At 38.3% G+C, this 21,467-nt stretch overlaps 1 protein-coding gene across 2 annotated transcripts; it reads left to right on the top strand.

Annotated features, from left to right (window-relative positions):
* The first annotated feature begins 14,160 nt into the window (after positions 1–14,160).
* Positions 14,161–21,185, top strand: LOC104227372 (homeobox-leucine zipper protein ATHB-14-like). Of its 2 annotated transcripts, none has more exons than XM_009779609.2 (18): positions 14,161–15,126; positions 16,466–16,625; positions 16,916–17,031; positions 17,118–17,208; positions 17,307–17,402; positions 17,480–17,593; positions 17,704–17,787; positions 17,912–18,067; positions 18,148–18,222; positions 18,305–18,411; positions 18,558–18,747; positions 18,854–19,042; positions 19,130–19,210; positions 19,293–19,427; positions 19,647–19,972; positions 20,213–20,324; positions 20,450–20,599; positions 20,867–21,185. In XM_009779609.2, the coding sequence occupies exons 1-18, from the start codon at positions 14,921–14,923 to the stop codon at positions 21,011–21,013; spliced, it is 2,535 nt and encodes an 844-aa protein (XP_009777911.1). In that variant the 5' UTR covers positions 14,161–14,920; the 3' UTR covers positions 21,014–21,185.
* Positions 21,186–21,467: the final 282 nt, after the last annotated feature.

Here is a 21,467-nt window from a genome sequence, read left to right as displayed (position 1 = left end):
TCCCCAAATTTCACTTTGAAATCATCAATCAAATGCAAAAAATAAAAATGGATTCATTAAATATAACAAAAATCGAGTATAAAACACTTACCCAATCCATATGGTAAAAATTGCCTCCAAATATTGTCCAAATTCGATCTCTCCAACTCAAAATATGATCAAATGAACAAACCTTCAATATTAAGTATTTTTGCCTAGTTGTTCTGCCTAGTTTTGCATGCCAAATGATCCTGAAACTTGATTTTGATGCCTCCAATGTATTCCTTGTGAAATTTCAGTCAATTTAGGCTTTTGAATCACTCCATTTGACCTTATAGGATATATGTTGGTTTCAATATTTGGAAATAATGCAGATTTTTGAATGCGATGTCAGTGGCAATTTCATAATTAATCCGAAAAAAATATGGCAACCCAACTTAGTAAAATAACCATAAAATCCTCATATGATGTCCAAATTTGATGGTCCATAATTATGATACAGATCAAATACTTTAATCAAAACAAAAATTAGAGCTCATTTGTTCAATGTGTTACCGCATGTGCTTGAAAAACGACGTCGAAACATAAGAAAAATGAGCGCGACACAATCCAAACCTATCTGAAACTCACTGGAGCCCCGCGAGACCCCATACGAACATATCAACAAGTCCCATAACATAACACAGACTTACTCGAGGCCTCAAATCATGCATAACAACATCAAAACGATGAAACGCACTTCAAATCAAACTTAATGAACTTTTGAACTTTCAACTTCCAAAAACTCACGCCAAAAAATATCAAATCAACTCGGAATAAACTCAAATTTTGCACGCAAGTCTTAATAAATCATATAAAGCTACTCGTGACCCAAACTACCGAGCGAAGTACAAATGCTTAAAATGACCGGTCAGGTCGTTACATTAGGTGCTTAAGTTATAAGAGTTGATCACTTTTTACTTTTGGATAGACCAGCCTTGAGTGGTATTTTGATAGTTCCAATAGGTTTGTATGTAGATTTTGGACTTACGTGTATGTCTGGATTTAGATTTGTGGGTTCGTAGGTTGATTTGTTACTTTTGGCAAAAGTTGGAAGGTTCATATGTTTGATTAGGAGTTAGATTTGATGATATTAGGTTTGTATTTTGGTTTCAAGAGTTGGAATACATCCGTTGTGTCATTCGGGACTTGCATGCAAAATTTGAGGTCTTTCCGGATTGATTTGATATAGTTTTGCATGAGTTTTGGAAGTTGGAAGTTCATTAGGCTTGAATTGAGGTGTGATTCATAGATTTAATATTGTTTGGTATAATTTTAGTCCTCGAGTATGTCCGTGTTATGTTTTGGGATTGATGGGTAGGGTTGGACGAGGTTTCGTGGCCTCGAGTGTGTTTCAGATTAATTTCGGACCATTTTGGACTACGTTGGCATTGCTGAGATTTATGAGTTCTGGTGGTTCGCATCTATGAAAGTTTGGTTGCAGATGCGGCCATGGATGCTTTCATATGTGAGTTATGGGCCGGGCAAAGGAAGTCTGTAGATGCGTCACTAGAGCACAGATGCTCTTGGTGAGGAGCGATAGGATTTTGCAAAGTGGACTCGCAGGTGCGAAGGGAGGGTCTGCAAAAGCGGATGGTTGTAAGATTAGTGGCTTCTGCATCTGCGATGAAATTTCCATAGATAAGGTACGACAGGTGCAATGATTTGGACTGCAAATGCGGAATCACTGGCAGACTTTATATTTCGAATAGTTTGATCATCTTTTATTATTTAGAGGTTTGAAGCTCAGTTGAAGGCGAATTTTGGGAGACCTTTCTCTACAATTGAAGAGGTAAGTGAAGTATACTTAATTTTGATGTTAGATATTAATTACCCATGGTGAGCACCCTCCACTTCCAACCAAGAGGTTATGAGTTCGAGTCACCCCAAGAGCAAGGTGGGGAGTTCTTGGAGGGAGGGATGCCGAGGGTCTACCAAAAAAAACCTCTCTACCACAGGGTAGAGGTAAGGTCTACGTACATACTACCCTCCCCGGACCTCACTAGTAGGATTATATTGGATTGTTGTTGTTGTTATATATTAATTACCCATGGATTATTAAACCTAGTTTATGTGAATTGAAGGTGAAATTTGGGGATTTTTTTACTATGGTTTGGAGATTGAAAATTGATAATTTGAGGGTCGATTTGAGGTTAGATTTGGATGAAATACATATATTTGGACTCATATAGGAATGGGCGTTTGGGATTTCTGAGTTTTGACAGGTTCTAGGGTGTGGTCCTGGGTTGACTTTTGGGTTAACTTTGTATAATTGATTCAAGATCATAGCTTTATTGCTTGGTCTTGTTTTCAGTGGCATTTATTGATGATATTGTGTTGCTTTGACTTGATTCGAGTCGTTCGAAAGTCGATTCTCATGGGAAGGGCTTTGTAGAGTACTAGTTCACGCATTTTGAGGTAAGTAACATATCTAAACTTTGTTTAAGGGTAATTCTTCATGTGAACTATGAAACTTGAGATGTGTTGGGTTGACGGGTGTGTGTGCGTACACCGGGGTATTAATGATCCAAGTAGAATTTAGGCTACTATAAGACTTGTTAGCTTTCCACGTCTCATTATATCCCTGCTTTCTCTATATGTATGATCATTTGAACTACAATTTGTGTTAAAATTTATATCTGACTATGTACTTATTTGTTTAAGATATGATAGGGTTGTTCTTGCTATTTTGAGTTGTTTGACTTAATTATAGTCATATTCTCAGTCATAATTCGCCATCTACATAAAATATCACACGTTGTTGTTGCCTTCTATTTGTGATGTTGTTTGGGCTGAGTTCTATGAGATGAGATCTATTGAGACTTAAGTGGTTGATGAATGATGTGGGTCATAGAGCCGTATTGTGCTTTATAGTGGATTGGGTTGCACGCCACAACTAATTGATATTTGGATTAGGTTTCACGTCACAATGGTTATATTGATTATTGATTAGTGCTTGGGCAAGGATACACCCCTTCAAAGTCTGATATTACAATGAGTGCAGGCACAATGTTTCATATGTGCTTTGGTGAAAGGCATTTGTGCCAAGCACCCATGCAATACTGAATGTGGTTGTGTGAGTGTGATGGTGAGGGGAATATGTGCCAGGCACCATGAGTATGTTGAGTGTGAGTGTACTTGATGGTTTTACCATGACGTTATTGACTTGACTGTATATTTGACATGTAAGCATAGAGATGTATTTTTCGCATGCTAGTCGGTAAATGAAATGTGTTAATTATTGTTGAAAATTTGGAAAATAATAGTTTCCTTGATAAATTCACACATTAGAAATTTTGGTGAAAGTTTAGGCTTTGACTATTGCAGAGGCGGAGCCACGCTAGCGGCTACATGTTCGGCCTAACCCAGTCTTTGGTTCAAATCATATATTTGTCTTAAAAGTTTTATGAAATATGTACAAATTATTAATTTAGAACTCGTAACTTCAAAGGATTAGGATCCCAAACCCATTAGCTCAAAATACTGGTTCCACCTCTAGATTGTTATCTTTGGAAAACATGTCTAATTTTCTGTAATTATGAATGAGCTGAACATGATATCTTTTGAGTTATTTAATTTTTCTATCTTTATTATATTAGAGTTGTCATTAATCATTGGTGTTGGACTCTAAATTTCTTCCGAGCTCGTCACTACTTTCACCCGAGGTTAGGTTTGTCACTTGTTAAGTCGGTTGTATTCATACTATACTTTGCATCTTATGTGTAGATCCAGGTACTTCGGGGCGCGTTGATTGCTATAGGTTTGCACCGATTTTATCTTATGGAGACTACATGGTAGCTTCTGTGTCGTTTGCATACCGTGAAATACTCTTTTGTTTATTTCTATTATCACCATTCTATCGTTCATACAGTTGTATTGAGGATTTGGCTATGTATTTTAAGTTTATGTAGTACTTATGTACTCGTTGACACCATACCATTAGGATGGTTGTAGTTGCAATATTGTTATTTTTCTCAGATACTTTATGATATTCCCGTTGTTGAGATTATTAAGTTTTGTCATTCAAGTTTATTGTTATTGTGAAATTGTTGGCTTTCCTAGCAAGTAGTCCTATGCGCCATCACGGCTCCAGTGGGAGTTTGGGTCGTGAAAAGTTGGTATCAATCACTACATTTCCTAGGTCTCACGACTCTTGAGCAAGTTTAGTACAGTCTTGCAGATCGGTACGGAGATGCCTGTACTTATCTTTGAGAGGCTACCTAACTTTTAGGAAACTTCACTTTCTTGTATTCTTGTCGTGCGGATTTGTTAATTCTGAAGTCTAAACCTTTACTCTTTTATTCTCTCATAGATAGTAAGTACACATTCAGTTGATCAGGAGCCAGAGCCCCAGATTGCAGCCACTACCAGGGGTAGAGGCCGGGGCCGAGGTAGAGGTAGAGCTAGAGCTTAGCCTAGAGCACGTGCAGCGACACCAGATGTTGAGCCTCAGATAGAGCAGGAGGAGGAGAAGATTCCTGTTCTAACCGAGCCATTAGGACCAGCTCAAACCCTAGAGGGTTTCATTTCTATCCCAATACTTTAGGACGACCTAGTTTACTTGGTTGGGCCTTATGGAGAGTGTGGCCGAAGCTGGTATATTTCCTTTTGCACCAGTCATTTCTCAAGTCGGGGAAGGAGCTCAGACTTCTGCTACTCACACTCCAGAGTAGATGGCTCAAGGGTATCAGACCCTAGCAGTTCTGCCAGTTAGGTAGTTCAGCCTATTGTTGCTACACATCCCAGAGAGAGAGCCACGATGTTAGCTGAGGGGATGAAGAGGTTGGACAAGTTCACTAAGTTGTTTGTCATTCTCTTTGGTAGTACACCTTCTCAGGATCACCATGATTCTTAGACCATTTCCATGAGTTATTGCACAACATGGGTATAGTGGAGTCCAATGAAGTTGACTTTGCAATGTCTTAGATGCACGACTCTGTCAAGAGCTGGTGGAAAGAGTATGTTTGGGGCATATCAGCAGGTTCACCTCCTTTCACTTAGGCCCAGTTCTCATAGTTGTTCTTAGAGAAGTTCATTCCCTTCACTTAGAGAGAGGACTTCCGCAGTTAGTTTGAGCACCTTCAGCAGGTAGCATGACCGTTACTCAGTATGCGACTAGATTTGTGGACTTATCATGCCATGAAGCTATTCGGGTCCCTACTAAGAGAGAGAGAGAGAGAGAGTGGGTGTAGAGGTTTATAGATGGTCTTACATATGGTACCAAGCTACAAATGGCCAAAGACACCGAGGATGATATTTTTTTTACTAGGGTTGTGAAAATCGCCAGGAGGATCGAGCGCATCAAATCAGAGTAGAGAGAAAACCTTTGACAAGAAGTCTCGTCATTTCGGAGGATTAGGTAGTGCCTTATCTAGAGGCTGAGGTTGAGTTGTAAGGGGCTAGTCTAGCAGACCAGTTTATCATTCTCCACCTCGTAGTCGAGGAGCTTCGGTACAGTCTTTGTTTAGTGCACTCCCAGTTGAGAGCTCCTATCGCACTCCATCGGTTTAGGGTTCGTCAGTACCAGGCTCTTCTTATGGTCCAATTTAGGCCCCTCAATCATTCCTAGTTTGAGGTTGCTACGAGTGTGGGGAGTTGGGACATGTGAGGAGGTATTTCCCTCATTATCATAGAGGTCCCGTGCAACAGGGAGGCTAGTCTATGGCTCTCACACTAGTTGTTACACCACCTGATCAGTCAGCTCGGGGTGGAGATTGTACATGACGAGGTCACCCTAGAGGGGGGGGTCAGTTAGGTGGTAGACAGGCCCATTGCTATGCATTTCCCGCTAGACTAGAGGTAGTTTCTTCTGACATCGTGATCACATATATTGTTTCCGTGTCCTAAAGATATGGTTCAGTGTTATTTATCTCTGGCTCCACTTATTCTTATGTGTCATCATACTTTATCGTCATTTAGATATACGTCGTGAGTCTTTAGTTATGCCTATTCATGTATCTATACCGGTGAGTGATTCTATTATGGTGGACCATGTATATCAGTCATGTTTGGTTACTATTAGTAGGTTATGAGACTAGAGTTGATCTCTTATTGATCAGCATGGTGGATTTTGGTGTAATTTGGGAATGGATTGGTTTTCACCATATCATGCTATTCTTGATTGTCACGCTAAGACCATTACATTGTCTATGCCAGGGTTGTCTAGGTTGGTGTGGAGAGGATCCTTGGGTCATGTTCCTAATAGAGTGGTGTCTTTTCTGAAGGCTCAACGGATGGTTGAGAAGGGATGTTTAGCGTAGTTTTTCTTCGTGAGAGATGTTAGTGCTGATACTACTACCGTTAAGTCAATTCTAATAGTGAGGGAGTTCCCAAACATGTTTCATGTAAACCAGCCGGGCATGCCACCCGATAGGGATATTGATTTTGGTATTAATTTGGTGTCAGGGACTCAACCCATCTCTACTCCGCCATATCGTATGACACTAGTATAGTTGAAGGAATTGAAGGAGCAACTATAAGAATTGTTTAATAAGGGTTTCATCAACTCTAGTGTGTCACCTTAGGGTGCACCCATTTTATTTGTGAACAAGAAAGATAGTTCTATGAGGATGTGTATTGAGTATAGGTAGTTGAACAAGGTTACTATCAAGAACAAGTACCCACTACTACATATTGATGACTTATTTGATCAGCTTCAGGGTTCTAGGGTGTTCTCGAAGATTGATTTGAGATTGGGATACCATCAGTTGAAGATCAAGGCTTCAGATATTCCAAAGACTACTTTCCAAACCCGCTATGGCGATTATGTGTTTTTGGTGATGTTGTTTGGGTTGACTAATGCCCCAACAGCTTTCATGCACTTGATGAACAATGTATTTCAGCCTTATATGGATTCCTTCGTCATAGTTTTTATTGATGATATATTGGTGTATTCTTACAACCGGGAGGATCATGAGCAGCATTTAAGGATCATACTTTAGAATTTGAGGGAGAAGAAATTATATGCTAAATTTTGCAAGTTTTAGTTAGACTCAGTGGCGTTCTTGGGACACGTGGTGTCCACTGAGTGGATTAAGATGGATACAAAGAAAATTGAGGCAGTTTAGAGTTAGCCCAGATGGACTACTGTTATTGAGATTTGAAGTTTCCTTGGGTTGGACGGGTATTATCACTATTTTGTGGAGGGGTTTTCATCTGTAACAACCTCGTTAACTAGATTGATGCAGAAGGGTGCCCCATTCAGGTTGTTCGATGACTGTGAGGAGAGTTTTCAAAAGCTCAAGACAGTATTGACTACAACTCCAGTTTTGGTTTTCCTTCGGGATCGGGTTCTTTCATACTCTATTGTGATGCTTCACGGATTAGTATTGGTTATGTATAGATGCAGGATAGCAGGGTGATTACTTATGTTTCGCGTCAGTTGAAGCCCTATGAGAAGAATTACCCAGTGCACGATTTAGAGTTGGTAGCCAATATTCACGTGCTTTAAATTTGATGGTACTATCTTTATGGTTTATCTTGTGAGGTATTCACGGATCACAAGAGTCTTCTGCACTTATTCAAGAAAAATGATCTAAACTTGAGGCAATGAATATGGTTAGAACTACTAAAGCACTATGATATCACCATTTTTTATCATCCAGGGAAGGCCAGTGTGGTGGCCGATGCTTTGAATAAGAAGGTTGAGAGCATGAGGAGTCTTGCTTTTATTCTAGCTAGGGAGCAGCCGTTATCTTTGGATGTTCAGGCTTTGGCCAATAGGATCGCGAGGATGGATTTTTCAAAGAATTTAATGTTCAGGCTTTAGCTAACAGGATCATTGTATACAAGGATCGAATCTTATAGAGAATTTCAGATGTTAAAATTTAGTTCTAAGGCTTGTGGACTAAGGTCGAATGAAGAATCTTTAGTTAGATTGTGTTATGGACTTATATAGATTAAGGTGGCATGAGATCACCCATGGGTATGTGTATGGTGAGCTTATACACTGATTTGATGGCTTTGGAACGACTCTTGGCACGTTCGAGGATGAACGTATGTTTAAGTAAGAGAGAATGTAATGACTCGACCGGTTATTTGGAGTGTTAGCATCGCGTTCAGTAATTTGAGACCTTGAATAGCTTCGTATGATGTATTATTACTTGCATATATACTTGGCTTTGATTTTTAGAAAGTTGGGGATTGATTTGATAGAATAATTCTCAATTTGGAAATCTTAAGTTGGAAGAGTTGACCAAAGTTTGACTTTTAAATAAACGACTCAGGATTGGTGATTTGATGATTCCAATATATTCATAAGGTAATTTTGGACTTGGGCATATATTTGAATCTAACTTTGGATGTTCTAGAAGGTTTTGGCTCTATTTGTGAAAATTTGGCAATTTGAAGAATTAGAGAGTTTATAAAGTTTGACCATGAGTTGACTTCAGTGAATTTAGACTCCTAATGTAGTTTTGAGACCTTGGATAAATTCATTTAGTTGATTGGAACTTGTATACAAAGTTTGGTGGTGATCCGGATGTCTAAGTGCGATTCGAACGCGTTCAACGAAGTTTGAAAGATAAGAGAATGAATTGATCTTCGATTTTTTGGTTTTGATGTTATTTGTGGTGTTTAAAGATTTTGAATAAGTTTGAATCAGGTATTTGGACTTGATTTTATTATAGGACGGGGTCCCGAGGGTCTTGGGTGAGTTTTGAATTGTTTTTGCCAAGTTGAGTTTTACTGGCTCTGGTTTTTCGCATTTGTGATGAGGGGGTCGCAAATGTGGCCATTGCATTTGTGAGGAGGTTGCCACTTTTGCGACCTGGTCGAGCTGGGAGGACCTTGCATTTGTAAGTATGTGAGTCGCATTCGCGACTGTGGGCTTCTGAGGTCTCTGTTCGTTTTTGTAAACTGCGATGTGGCTTTTACGAATGGCAGTAGTGGGACTTCACATTTGCAAAGTATATGGTTGAAATTGTGACATGATTTGTCGACATATGCGACATGTGCGGCTGGATTTAAGTTGGTGTTTTGGGATTTTGAGCTCATTCTTTCATATTTTAAATCCTAGACTTGGAGAGGGGAAAATTTTCATGGGGATTTTCATACAAGATAAGGGGGTAAGTGATTCTACTTATTTGTGATTATGTTTGAAGAATCTACATGGATTTCTACATCAAAAATGTGAAATTTGAATGTGAATTTTTTGAATTTTTTCTGCACTTTAAGACGGTGTATTTTGAGGATTTGAGTTTCGATTTAGACTTGATTTTGGAATCTACTCAGTTTTGGACTTGGAAACTCTTATCCCCTGTAAATACTCTCTAAACATGATTATTAAAGATGTTGGTCAATTTTAAAAGCGGTAAAGTCATAGAAACACAAACGGAGCAAGGAATTCATCGATTCTTCCATATTTCATCTAGTTTATATAGCTTCTATGTCTAAAAACCATATTTTGATTGTTGTATACGGTAAAATCGGAGGGTCCAATTTTCGGTTGTACGACGCTTCATGAACATGTTTTCATAGGCTCGAGATTATGATCGAGATTAACACCTGAGGGATTATCGACATCCAACCTCGAGGCAGTGCAGATCGATAGTCATGATGAAAAAATGGGAAGTTCGAGGACGAACGTATGTTTAAGTGGGGGAGAATCAACAAGCCGACCCATCATTTTAAGTGTTGTTATCCCGCTCACTGATTTAAGACCTTCAGTAGCTTGACATGATGTATTATGGCTTGCGCGTATGATTGGTTTTGATTTTTGGAAGTTCAAGATTGATTTGATAGAATAATTCTCAATTTGTAAGTCTTAAGTTGGAAGAGTTAATCAAGGTTTGACTTTTGAGTGACATCGGATTGGTGATTTGATGATTCCAATAGGTTCATAGGGTGATTTTGGACTTGGAAATATGTTCGGATCTGGATTTGGATGTTCTAAAAGGTTATGGCTCTATTTGTCGAAAGTTAGCAATTTAAACAATTAGAGAGTTTACAAGTTTGACAGGGAGTTGACTTCAATTAATTTGGACCCTTATTGTGTTTTTGATACCTTAGATAGATTCATTTAGTTGATCTGAATTTGTATGCAAAGTTTGGTGGTGATATGGAATGTCTAAGTATGATTCGGATGCGTTCAACGAAGTTTGGAAGATAAGAGAATGAATTGATATTTGATTGATTGGTTTTGATGTTATTTGTGGTGTTTCAAGCTTTTGGATAAGTTTGAATGAGATATTTGGACTTGTGGTATGATTGGACGGGGTCCCGGGGCTTGGGGTGAGTTTTGGATTATTTTTTGCCAAGTTGAGTAGTGTTGGTTCTGGTTTCCATTGCATTTGCGAAGAGATTGTCACTTCTGTGACCTAGTCAAGCTGAGAGGACCTCACACTTGTGAGTGTGTGAGTCGCATTTGTGACTGTGGACTTATGAGGTCTCTGTTTGTATTTACAAACTACGGTGTCATTTTTGTGAATGCCAGTTGTGGGACTTTGCATTTGCGAAGTATTTGGTCGCAATTGCGACATGATTTGCCCTGAGCTTTCTTCGCCTTTGCTGGCCTGAGGTCTCATCTGCGGAGTTTGCATTTGCGAGCTTCTGGTCGCAAATGCAACATGTGCGGCTGGATTTAAGTTAGTATTTTGGGATTTTGAGCTCATTCTTTTATATTTTGAACCCTAGACTTGGAAAGGGACGATTTTTCAAGGGGACATACAAGGTAAGAGGGTAAGTGATTTCTACCTATTTGTGATTATATTTCAAGAATCTACATGGATTTATACACAAAAAATGTGAAATTTCAATGTGAAAATTTTGAATTTTGCCTACACTTTGAATAGATGTATTTGAGGATTTGAGTTTCGATTTAGACTCGATTTTGGAATTTAATCATATATTTTGACAATAGGTTATGGGTCATCGGATTTTAGTATTGGTTCTAGGTTTTGTGCACGCGGGCCCGGGGTTAACTTTTGGAGAATTCTTTAAAGATCGAGGCTTTATTAATTGGGATTACTTCCTATGACATTGGTTGACTTCCTTGATTGATGATCGGCTAAATTCGAACTGGCTAGATGTTATTTCTCAAGAAAATGCGATTTTTGAGCTTTGGCTTAGCCTAATGAGGTAAGTGTTTTGCCTAGCTTTCGTTGAGGGAATTTTTCCTACTAATTGATGTTGTTTGCTACGTATGGGGAGTGATGTATATATATGAGATGACGAGCGCATATACATGTGCCATGATTATTCATGCCCAGGGTAGATTCTAGATTACTCCATGTCTTGTTTGGTTGCGTGTCCTACTTGATTTTATGTGTTATTAAATTAATTAACTATATGAGCACAATAAACCATGCTAGAGATATAGTGAGGCTAACGGTACCTTATTTTGAGCATGATGAACTATTCTCAAAATTGTTGTTGTACTTGCTCTAGAAGTACTCACACATATGCTATGAACACACATCCGTACTTGTTATTCTTGTGTTATGCTCTTAATTGAAGTATGACTATTTGAGTTTCCTTACCCATGTTAAAGACTATGAAATGCCTTTTTAATGATTATTTGGGACATGATGATATATTTTGCGTAACATATTACATGTTGGGTACATAGTCATACATATACATAGGCATACATCCTACTTAGGGGATCATCCCTTGTATACATGTACACATCTATGTATGATTATTTCTCAGTCTACGTGCATCATACATGTTTATTTTTCCATTTCATATGCATACATCACTGCACATGGTTCTTGGATATGGACCGAGGTAATGACACGAGGTTTTTGCAATGTAGTTATGATGATATTGTTATCGTTATGGCACAAGTCTTTGATGTGCGCCTATTGTTATGGAATGAGACTTTATACAGTGCAATGTATGGATACAGATCCATCCCTCTAGGGTCTCCCTCACATGTTCCTCTCTTGATGGCGCAAACATGAATTGTGGTACCATGTTTGATGGAATTGATTATGCACATGTGGCGGTATAATGTTGAAATTCTTAATTATGCACATGTGGCGGCATAAGGGTGGCATTCTTGATTAAACATATGTGGAATATAGAGTGACATTTCACGGTTAAAGTTCATGTGGCAGTATTAGGGTGGCATTCTTGATTATGCACATAAATGTTTTTCATGCATTTCACATGTTTTACAGGTATGATCTATGCATACCATTTACATATGCTAGTCGACACATTCTTCATATGTCTCAGACTTGTTAGACACTTAGAGGGTATCAGATGGATGTTGAGAGAAAATTATTATCATACGTCATCATGTTGAACTATTGCAAAGGTTACATCTAGGTAGAAGTATTTGAGTACAAGTTACTTGGTGCAAGTCTCCTTTACATGTGAAGCTGGTGCAACTGTATATGTTTTGACTTGTTAATCGGAAAAAACATGCTTATGACCTCTTCTTTGATTGTGCACTTGAATTCTGATATTCACTATTCTATGATTGTTTCCTTTAGATTCTTTCTTGGTATTATACATGTGATTAAGGGGCACCTGTATTACTAAGTGAGTATCTTTTGACTTAAAAATATCCTTACTACTTTATTAAAGTTAGTCGAGATACTTACCGAGTATATGTGGTCGGTTGTACTCATACTACACTTCTGCATCTTGCGTGCAGATTCTGGAACTGAGTAGCTGTGAAGGACAGAGCCTTGCATTGAAGACATACCAACATTCCAGATTCAATCTACCTCTCATTCATGGTGTTTTAGGGTTTTATATCTGTTTATGTAAACTTCAAACAAATGTTGTATTTATTCTTAGTGAGTATTTTTTGACTTATAAACATCCTTACTACTTTATTAAAGTTAGTCGAGATACTTAGTGAGTATATGTGGTCGGTTGTACTCATACTACACTTCTGCACCTTGCGTGCAGATTCTGGAACTGAGTAGCTGTGGAGGATAGAGCCTTGCATTGAAGACATACCAACATTCCAGATTCAATCTACCTCTCATTCACGGTGTTTTAGGGTTTTATATCTGTTTATGTAAACTTCAAACAAATGTTGTATTTATTCTTTGTACCAACTTTGAAAAATCTAAATGTTAGTGGATGGTGATTGTACAATCAATCATTGGGTAGTTGTATTAAATTCTTTTGCATTCTTTATTATTAATATAATATTGATGATTCTCATTATAGTTATAACTTATTCTGTTTGACTTATCTAGCGAGTTGAATTAGGTGTCATTACGACTTTGTGGGAATTTTGGATCATGACAATTATGTTAAACAACAACAACAATAACAACCCAGTATAATCCCACTAGTGGAGTCTGGGGAAGGTAGTGTGTACGCAGACCTTACCCCTACCATAGGTAGAGAGGTTGTTTCCAAATAGACTCTCGACATCCTTCCCTCCAAAAACTCCCCACTTTGCTCTTGGGTTAACTCGAACTCACAATCTCTTGGTTGGAAGTACAGGTTGCTTATCATCAGAGCAACTCTTTTGTCGTGACAATTATATTAATCTTTCATATTTTGTACCAAATTCGTGCTCATCCATAATGTGTAAACCCTTGCTCATACTTCCTCACACTCAGGTGACGAAGAGGTGAAATCCTTTGCTTATTTTTATCACATCTAATTAAGTGCCGATGTAACATGTCCTTAGATGGACACATCCAATTGATATCTGTAACGAGTACCGACGTAATATTATGAAAGATTTAACTGAGTTTTACGCTAACTGCCAATTTGCCGTAGTTTTCCTCCTTTATTTGAGTTTCAAAGCGATAATGTGAGGAAACTGACACATGCAAAATTATTTAGGAAGAAAAATGACAACTATAGGATAATCAATGAAGTAAACCAAACAAAAACATAAAATTTAAAATTAAAAAAAAAAGTGAACAAATCTGCAACCCAAAAGGAACCTTTAAAATTTTGCCTAACCAAAAAGGTTAATCATATTTTCCCCCCTCTCTTCTCACGCCTTCCATGCAGCATGTGCTTTGTCTCTACATGCACACATAAAGGACTCAACCATCCATGGATGGATGCACCTTCCAAATCCCACATCCCATCCCACCCCCCTACTCCCTACCCCTCGTTCCCTAGCTTGTTCATATAAAAAAGAAAAAGGCAAAATAAAACCCACCCCATGCATCATTATACCTTTGGACAGAGGAGAGAGAAACTTTGACACTGTGATCAGCTGTACTTTTTCCCCTATTTTCTTTTCTTTTTCTCCTTTCCTTAGCACACAGAGAAAAAGTAGCAAAAGGGGTTGGTTGGGTGAGAGAAAGTGTATAGGGGTTTTCAAAAAGCTACCCACATTTGTTGCCAAAAACTGCACCTGTTGTTCTGTTTCTGAAAAACACAGCCTACTGTTTTCCATTTATTCTCTCTTCAATCTTTTCACTGTTTCAGTTCTTTTGTGTGTACTTTTTTAGTCTGTGTACCTATACACCAACCCAATAGGATAGTATTTGATTTAAATAAAAAATTGAATCTTGGAATTATATCCTATTGATACACAGTAGTATTGCAGTATCATGTATAATACAGTCTCTCTAGACAGAGTATTAATGTGGTGTTTTAACTTTTGGTTTCTTGTGTGTTTTTCTTTTTCTCTTGTCCTGTGTGTAGACACAGTACTTTAATTTCTCTCTCTCTCTCTCTCTCTCTCTCTCTCTCTCTCTCTCTCTATAAACATTGGTGTGTTAAGATAAAGACCTCTCTTCACTGGGGTCTTCAGTTATTTCTTGTCAAAACAAATCTCAAGAATAAGAGCAAGAGTTGGAGATAGGGAGAGTGAAAAAAGAGGAGTGTTGATGAGTGAAAGAGGAGGCTCTCTTAGAGGAGAGAGAGCCTGCCTGTTCATGCAAGAACAAAGACATCTCAGTTTGTGTTGTTGTTGAAAGAGAAAGAAAGCAGTGATTTTTTTGTTTGTTTTGTTTTCATATAGTGAATGGCGTTGTGTTTGAATAACAAGAATCAGATAATGGATAACAGCAAGTATGTGAGGTACACACCAGAACAAGTGGAAGCTTTGGAGAGAGTGTATGCAGAATGTCCAAAGCCTACTTCTTTGAGGAGGCAACAGCTCATTAGGGAGTGTCCCATTCTCTCTAATATTGAACCTAAACAGATCAAAGTCTGGTTTCAGAACCGAAGGTATTCTTATTTTGATTGTGCACTCATTCTTTTCATTTTCTCCTCTTTTTAGGACTTGAACGAATAGGGTTTGTAAGCCCTTTTATGGGGAAAAAGCTATGCTTTTCAGGGAGGAAAATGGCTGTTCTAATAAACAGATTTGATAAAACATTCACTTTCAGATTGCATTTTTTAAGGATTTTGCATTGTGGGAAATACTCTTCTTTTCATTTTCTCCTCTTTTTAGGACTTAGATTGTTTTTTCTATCTCTTTTTTTTTTGAAGGAAGAAAATGTGCTTTTGAAGGAGAAAAATAGTTTTTTTTAGTGAATAAATTTCATAAAGCATTCACTTTCAAACTTTTGTTCTTTAATTATATGGAATAAATGTGAAAGAATCAGCTTTTAATGCCCTTCATTTCATCCTTTTATTTTAACAAGGATCTGTAAATAGTAGACTAGATGTAAACCCTTCTTTTAGGAGGTAAATTCTAGTCATTTCTTGACTTCTATTAATTGTGGATGCAGAATTTATCCAGAAAAAGTGTAACTTTCTACATTTGGTTCTCATTTTTGGCAAGCTAAATGCTCAGAGATTTTGTGCATTTGGGTTGGTTATGGTCATACGATCTTTTAGTTGTTTATTAATGGAATGACAAGAAAATGGAGAATGTGATATTTTCGGAATTTTCTGACTTTTCTGAAAATGGTGTTCCTTGTCTATGAGCTCCCCTACAGATACTTCTATTTTCTTTTAATAAAACAAGAACTACACATTATTGATTTTTGTTCTTTTCTTTTGTCTTGTTCCTATTTATTTTAACTCTGATGGATCTTTTTACTCAGCAAAATATGGTTTCAGTCAATGAGCGTTTTCACAGTATAGACCTCTTAAATCGTTGTTAGATTCAAAGGTTGGTCCAGTTTTAAAATGCTGAAATGCCTGTTTTTTACCCATTTATTTATTCTTTCTTTCCTGTTATTGGAGTAGACATACTTCACTTATTATTACTTGTTGTTAAGTATTCTGCTTGCATTTTTTCTATAATTAAAGAATCTGTTTTCTGAGTCTCTTCGATCAGCTTGACTGGATATTGAAGTGAAATGCTATATCCATTTTAAGATTTTATTCTCCTGGCTCTCCTGAACGTGAAATATCAGACCCATTGTATCTGCTTTGATTGGATATTTTCGCTTCTATTTGATATTATGTCACTCGGCAGAATTTGAAATTATTTTGAGTACTTCCATTTTCAGTACACTGTCTGAAGGTTTTTTATTTAGAGCATGTAAATATGTTAAAACATAGCAAGGAATTCAACCTAATAATCGAGAGAATCACTGTTTTATAACCTTTGTAGATGCCGTGAAAAACAGAGGAAGGAAGCATCTCGTCTCACGACTGTTAACAGGAAGCTGAGTGCTATGAACAAGCTGTTGATGGAAGAAAATGACCGGTTGCAGAAGCAAGTCTCACAGCTTGTGTATGAGAATGGCTACATGAAACAACAAATCAATACTGTGAGTTGTGTACTTGCTTTACAAGCCTGGTAATCCTTGGAGATTCCAGTTCTTTTTCTCTACATGAGCAAATTGGTCTTCTTTGATTAATAGAACTCAAATAAATCATGTAGGTTTTCATTTAACCCTTATCTCATTTTTTCTAAGTTTAAATCATTTTTGCTGAAGCTTTGCACGAGCTGCATTTAACCTTTTCTGTCTTATTTTATCATTTCATGAAGAAATTCCTGTAACTTTATCCTTTATTATCTGCTTCTTTGGTTCAATGAAACTGAAGATGATTATCGTAGCAGGTTAGCAGCACGACCACAGATACAAGCTGTGAATCTGTGGTCGTGAATGGTCAGCAGCAAAGAAAAAACCCAACACCTCAGCATCCAGAAAGGGATGCGAATAACCCAGCTGGGTAACCTAATTTGTTGTTTTTTAAACATCTACACTGATATTTTCCTGTTTGAGAAAACTAATAAACATTTTTGCATGTATTTTCAGTCTTCTTGCAATAGCTGAGGAGACCCTGGCAGAGTTCCTTGGAAAGGCTACTGGAACTGCTGTCGACTGGGTGCAGATGATTGGGATGAAGGTAATTCTTTTAGTTGTTGTGCATCTCTAGTTTCTGACTTGTTCATTACATGTTCAATTGTTAACTTTTGCCGCCTCTCATTCGACTTTCCAATTTAGCCTGGTCCGGATTCTATTGGTATTGTTGCTGTTTCCCGCAACTGCAGTGGGGTAGCAGCACGTGCCTGCGGCCTTGTGAGTTTAGAGCCCACGAAGGTACTTCAGTTATCTTTATGGTTATGAGTTGTATCTTATTCTAGCCTTGGTTTGTAATCTGTAGAAAATTTTTCTAGGTTGCTGAGATTCTCAAAGATCGTCCTTCTTGGTATCGCGACTGCCGTTGCCTTAATATACTGAGTGTAATCCCTACAGGCAATGGAGGGACGATAGAGCTTATTTACTTGCAGGTTTGTTGTGTTTCCCTACGTCAGATGTTGGTTATGTCGATACCATGTTATCTCAATTTATTTAGCTCTGTGCTCAACAAGTTGGTGTTTGCCATTTGTTTCTTTGTTAGACTTATGCTCCAACTACATTGGCATCCGCTCGTGACTTTTGGACATTGAGATACACTACAAGTTTGGAGGATGGCAGTCTTGTGGTATGTGTTGGGCATAATCCAAAACCTTGAGGCTAACCTTTCTAACTTCTACTTGCCTATCTTTGAAAGAGCTGGCTATAGCTACAACATTTACAATATTATTTTTCCGGCATTTAAAATGCAGATATGTGAACGATCTCTGACGACAGCTACTGGTGGCCCAACAGGGCCTCCTGCCACAAGTTTTGTCAGGGCTGAAATGCTACCAAGTGGCTACCTCATTCGGCCTTGTGAGGGTGGGGGCTCAATGATTCACATTGTTGATCATATTGATCTAGATGTAAGCCTGAAAAACATTGGTCAATTGGAATTTTGTTTTCTTTAAGTTACTGTAGTTGAACTTACCCTATCTGTGCTCAGGCTTGGAGTGTCCCTGAAGTTCTGAGGCCACTTTATGAGTCCTCCAAGATCCTTGCACAGAAGACGACTGTGGCTGTAAGAAATTTAGAATCTGTTGAATTGTCTAATCTTCAGCATGACAATGTGATTTGTTAACAAGTCGGAGTTATCTGTGCAGGCCCTGCGACACATACGACAAATTGCACAAGAAACCAGTGGGGAAATCCAATACACTGGGGGTCGCCAACCTGCTGTTTTGAGGGCACTAAGTCAAAGATTATGCAGGTGAGAAGACAAGCCAATTGTTAATTTAGAGATGCAGAAACAATATACTGTGCCCTGACACGGTTGTAATGAAGCTTTTGGCAATCCTATGCTTTTTCCTGGTTCGATTAGCCTTTTCAGAATTTCATCCTTGATATTTACTACAGGGGATTTAATGATGCTGTTAATGGATTTGTTGACGACGGTTGGACTGTTATGGATAGTGATGGTGTAGAGGACGTAACCGTTGCTATAAACTCATCTTCGACCAAATTTCTTGGTTCACAGTACAACACTTTGTCAATACTCCCTACCTTTGGAGGAGTCCTGTGTGCCAGGGCATCAATGCTTCTTCAGGTATGTTGGAATTGCTATTTGGCCTTGGTTTACATTGGTAGATTTAGAATCAATTTATCAATTGATGAATAGGTTCTAATCTCTAGCCGATACTTTTGTTGTGTAGAATGTTCCCCCTGCTTTGCTTGTTCGTTTCCTTAGGGAGCATCGTTCTGAGTGGGCAGATTATGGGGTTGATGCATATTCTGCTGCATCTCTTAAAGCCAGTCCATATGCTGTACCTTGCGCCAGACCGGGTGGCTTCCCAAGTAGCCAGGTCATTTTACCCCTAGCTCAGACTGTGGAGCATGAAGAGGTAACAGTCTTGCCAATTTCTATTCTATGTTGTCTATGATCTCGGACCAATTAATCATGTTGTTTTAACTTGTCCTCTATAATCTAGTTTCTTGAAGTAGTACGACTAGAGGGTCCTGCTTTCTCCCCTGAGGACATTGCTTTATCACGGGATATGTACTTGTTACAGGTTAAGAACCCATACTCTACACATTGAAAATTGTGTGTTTCCCGACATTTTTGGTTTACTGATTGTCTTTCTACCATTGCAGTTATGCAGTGGAGTTGATGAGAATGCTTCAGGTGCCTGTGCTCAGCTTGTTTTTGCACCTATTGATGAGTCTTTTGGTGATGATGCTCCATTGCTTCCATCTGGTTTCCGTGTCATTCCGCTGGAGCCTAAATCAGTTCAGTAACACCTATTATGCTTTGCTACCTCGCAATGAACCATTGACCATTGAAAAGTTTAATATTCTTACAGAATGTCTAGCTTTTCAGTCACAAACTTCTACGTACTACGTGTTCCTAACAATACGAAATTCATTTTTAACTGCTGAGTTTCTTAGTGAGAATACGAGGATTATCTTCCGAGTTTATACTGAAATTTCTCTACTTTTATGATGCAGGATGGCCCTGCAGCAACTCGGACTTTGGACTTAGCTTCAACTCTTGAAGCTGGAACTGGTGGGACACGTCCAGCTGGTGAAATTGAAGCAAGCAATTACAATCATCGTTCTGTCTTGACAATCGCATTCCAGTTTACTTTTGAGAGTCACTACCGGGATAATGTAGCTGCTATGGCTCGCCAATATGTGCGAAGTATAGTAGGCTCAGTTCAGAGAGTTGCAATGGCCATAGCACCCTCTCGACTGAGCTCTCAGTTGACGCCTAAACCCTTCCCTGGTTCACCTGAGGCTGTCACTTTGGCAAGGTGGATTTCCCGGAGTTATAGGTATGAGTTTTACAGGTCTTAGCTGTACTTTTGACATTCTCTCACTAACATGTTTTGTGTCATTACTTGTAACACCTAATATCAACAAATAACCTGTCATTGTAATTGAGTAGAAGAAACATATTACTTTTGACAACTTTTATACTTTGCTCCTTGAGGTTCGAAGACAAGTTTGATATCTGACCTTGCACTCCCATTAAATGTTGTACGTCGTCTAACTATTTCCCAATTATGTTTCAGAGTGCACACAGGAGGGGACCTGCTTCAGGTTGATTCTCAAGATGGTGATGCTGTTCTGAAACAACTGTGGCACCATAGTGATGCAATAATGTGTTGCTCTGTCAAAATGAATGTCAGTAGCTGCTTCTCTACTTGTTATGACCGATGCCATTCCTAATTCAATACTAAGTATTTGTCTTAGGTCTTTCCTAAGGAAGAAACAAGAGACCTAATTAGTTAATGTACTTGTTAATGCAGGCATCTGCAGTTTTTACATTTGCAAACCAGGCAGGTCTTGACATGCTTGAAACCACCTTGTTAGCTCTTCAGGATATAATGCTTGATAAGATTCTAGATGAAGCTGGTCGTAAGGTCCTCCTATCAGAGTTCTCCAAGATCATGCAGCAGGTTTGATTACTACCATCAAATTTTTGCTAATACATGGCATCACATTTGTTCAGCTTAGCAAACATGAAAAGCAAACTAGCTTCGACAAAAAACATACCGAACTTTGATACTGCAGTATTCAGTACCTAGCAGGGTTCTTTTTGTGCTACAAGTAGTCTATGAGTATTCGTCTGTCTTTAATAGCTCACAACAAAATGCTGTAGCTAGTAAATTACAAGAAATTTCTACAAGTCCTGAATGTTATGATTGTTATCATTGTGCTTTTAGGGGTTTGCCTATCTACCAGCAGGAATATGTGTATCTAGCATGGGGAGGCCAGTGTCATATGAGCAAGCTGTAGCATGGAAGGTTCTCAATGATGAAGATTCCAACCACTGCCTAGCTTTCATGTTCATAAACTGGTCTTTTGTTTAAGTTAAAACAGATAATCTATGCAAGACTTTTGGTATTAGCTATCAACCTTCTAAGTTAATGTCGGTACTCACAATGTTTTAAATTAAGCTTGTATGACTATGTTGACAAGGATGTGTGGATGGATCCTAACTCTATATCATATTTATTACAATATGACATGTTATTCCTGTTATTTGCTTTGTCTTTGTCAACAGGTTCTCTAATGTTGCTGTCTAATTAATTTTCTTGGATATAGTTTAGAAGTTAGTTGAGATTTCAATCATGTTGGATAGTGTTGAAACTAAATGTCTGTTTTTTGTGTGGTCCACCTTCTATTGATTAGGTGATTAGCCTAATTTGGTTAAGGCAATATTTGCTGGTTGCCAGTTGGTACCACTTGTGCTTGTTTCTTGAGTGATTTCACCAAAGGACATAGTACTTTCTAACCGATGGTTTTTGAAATGTCAGCTTCAAT

Source organism: Nicotiana sylvestris, chromosome 2 (genome assembly GCF_000393655.2).
Source record: "Nicotiana sylvestris chromosome 2, ASM39365v2, whole genome shotgun sequence".
Lineage (NCBI taxonomy): Eukaryota > Viridiplantae > Streptophyta > Magnoliopsida > Solanales > Solanaceae > Nicotiana > Nicotiana sylvestris.
This window is presented reverse-complemented; position numbering and strand designations above follow the sequence as displayed.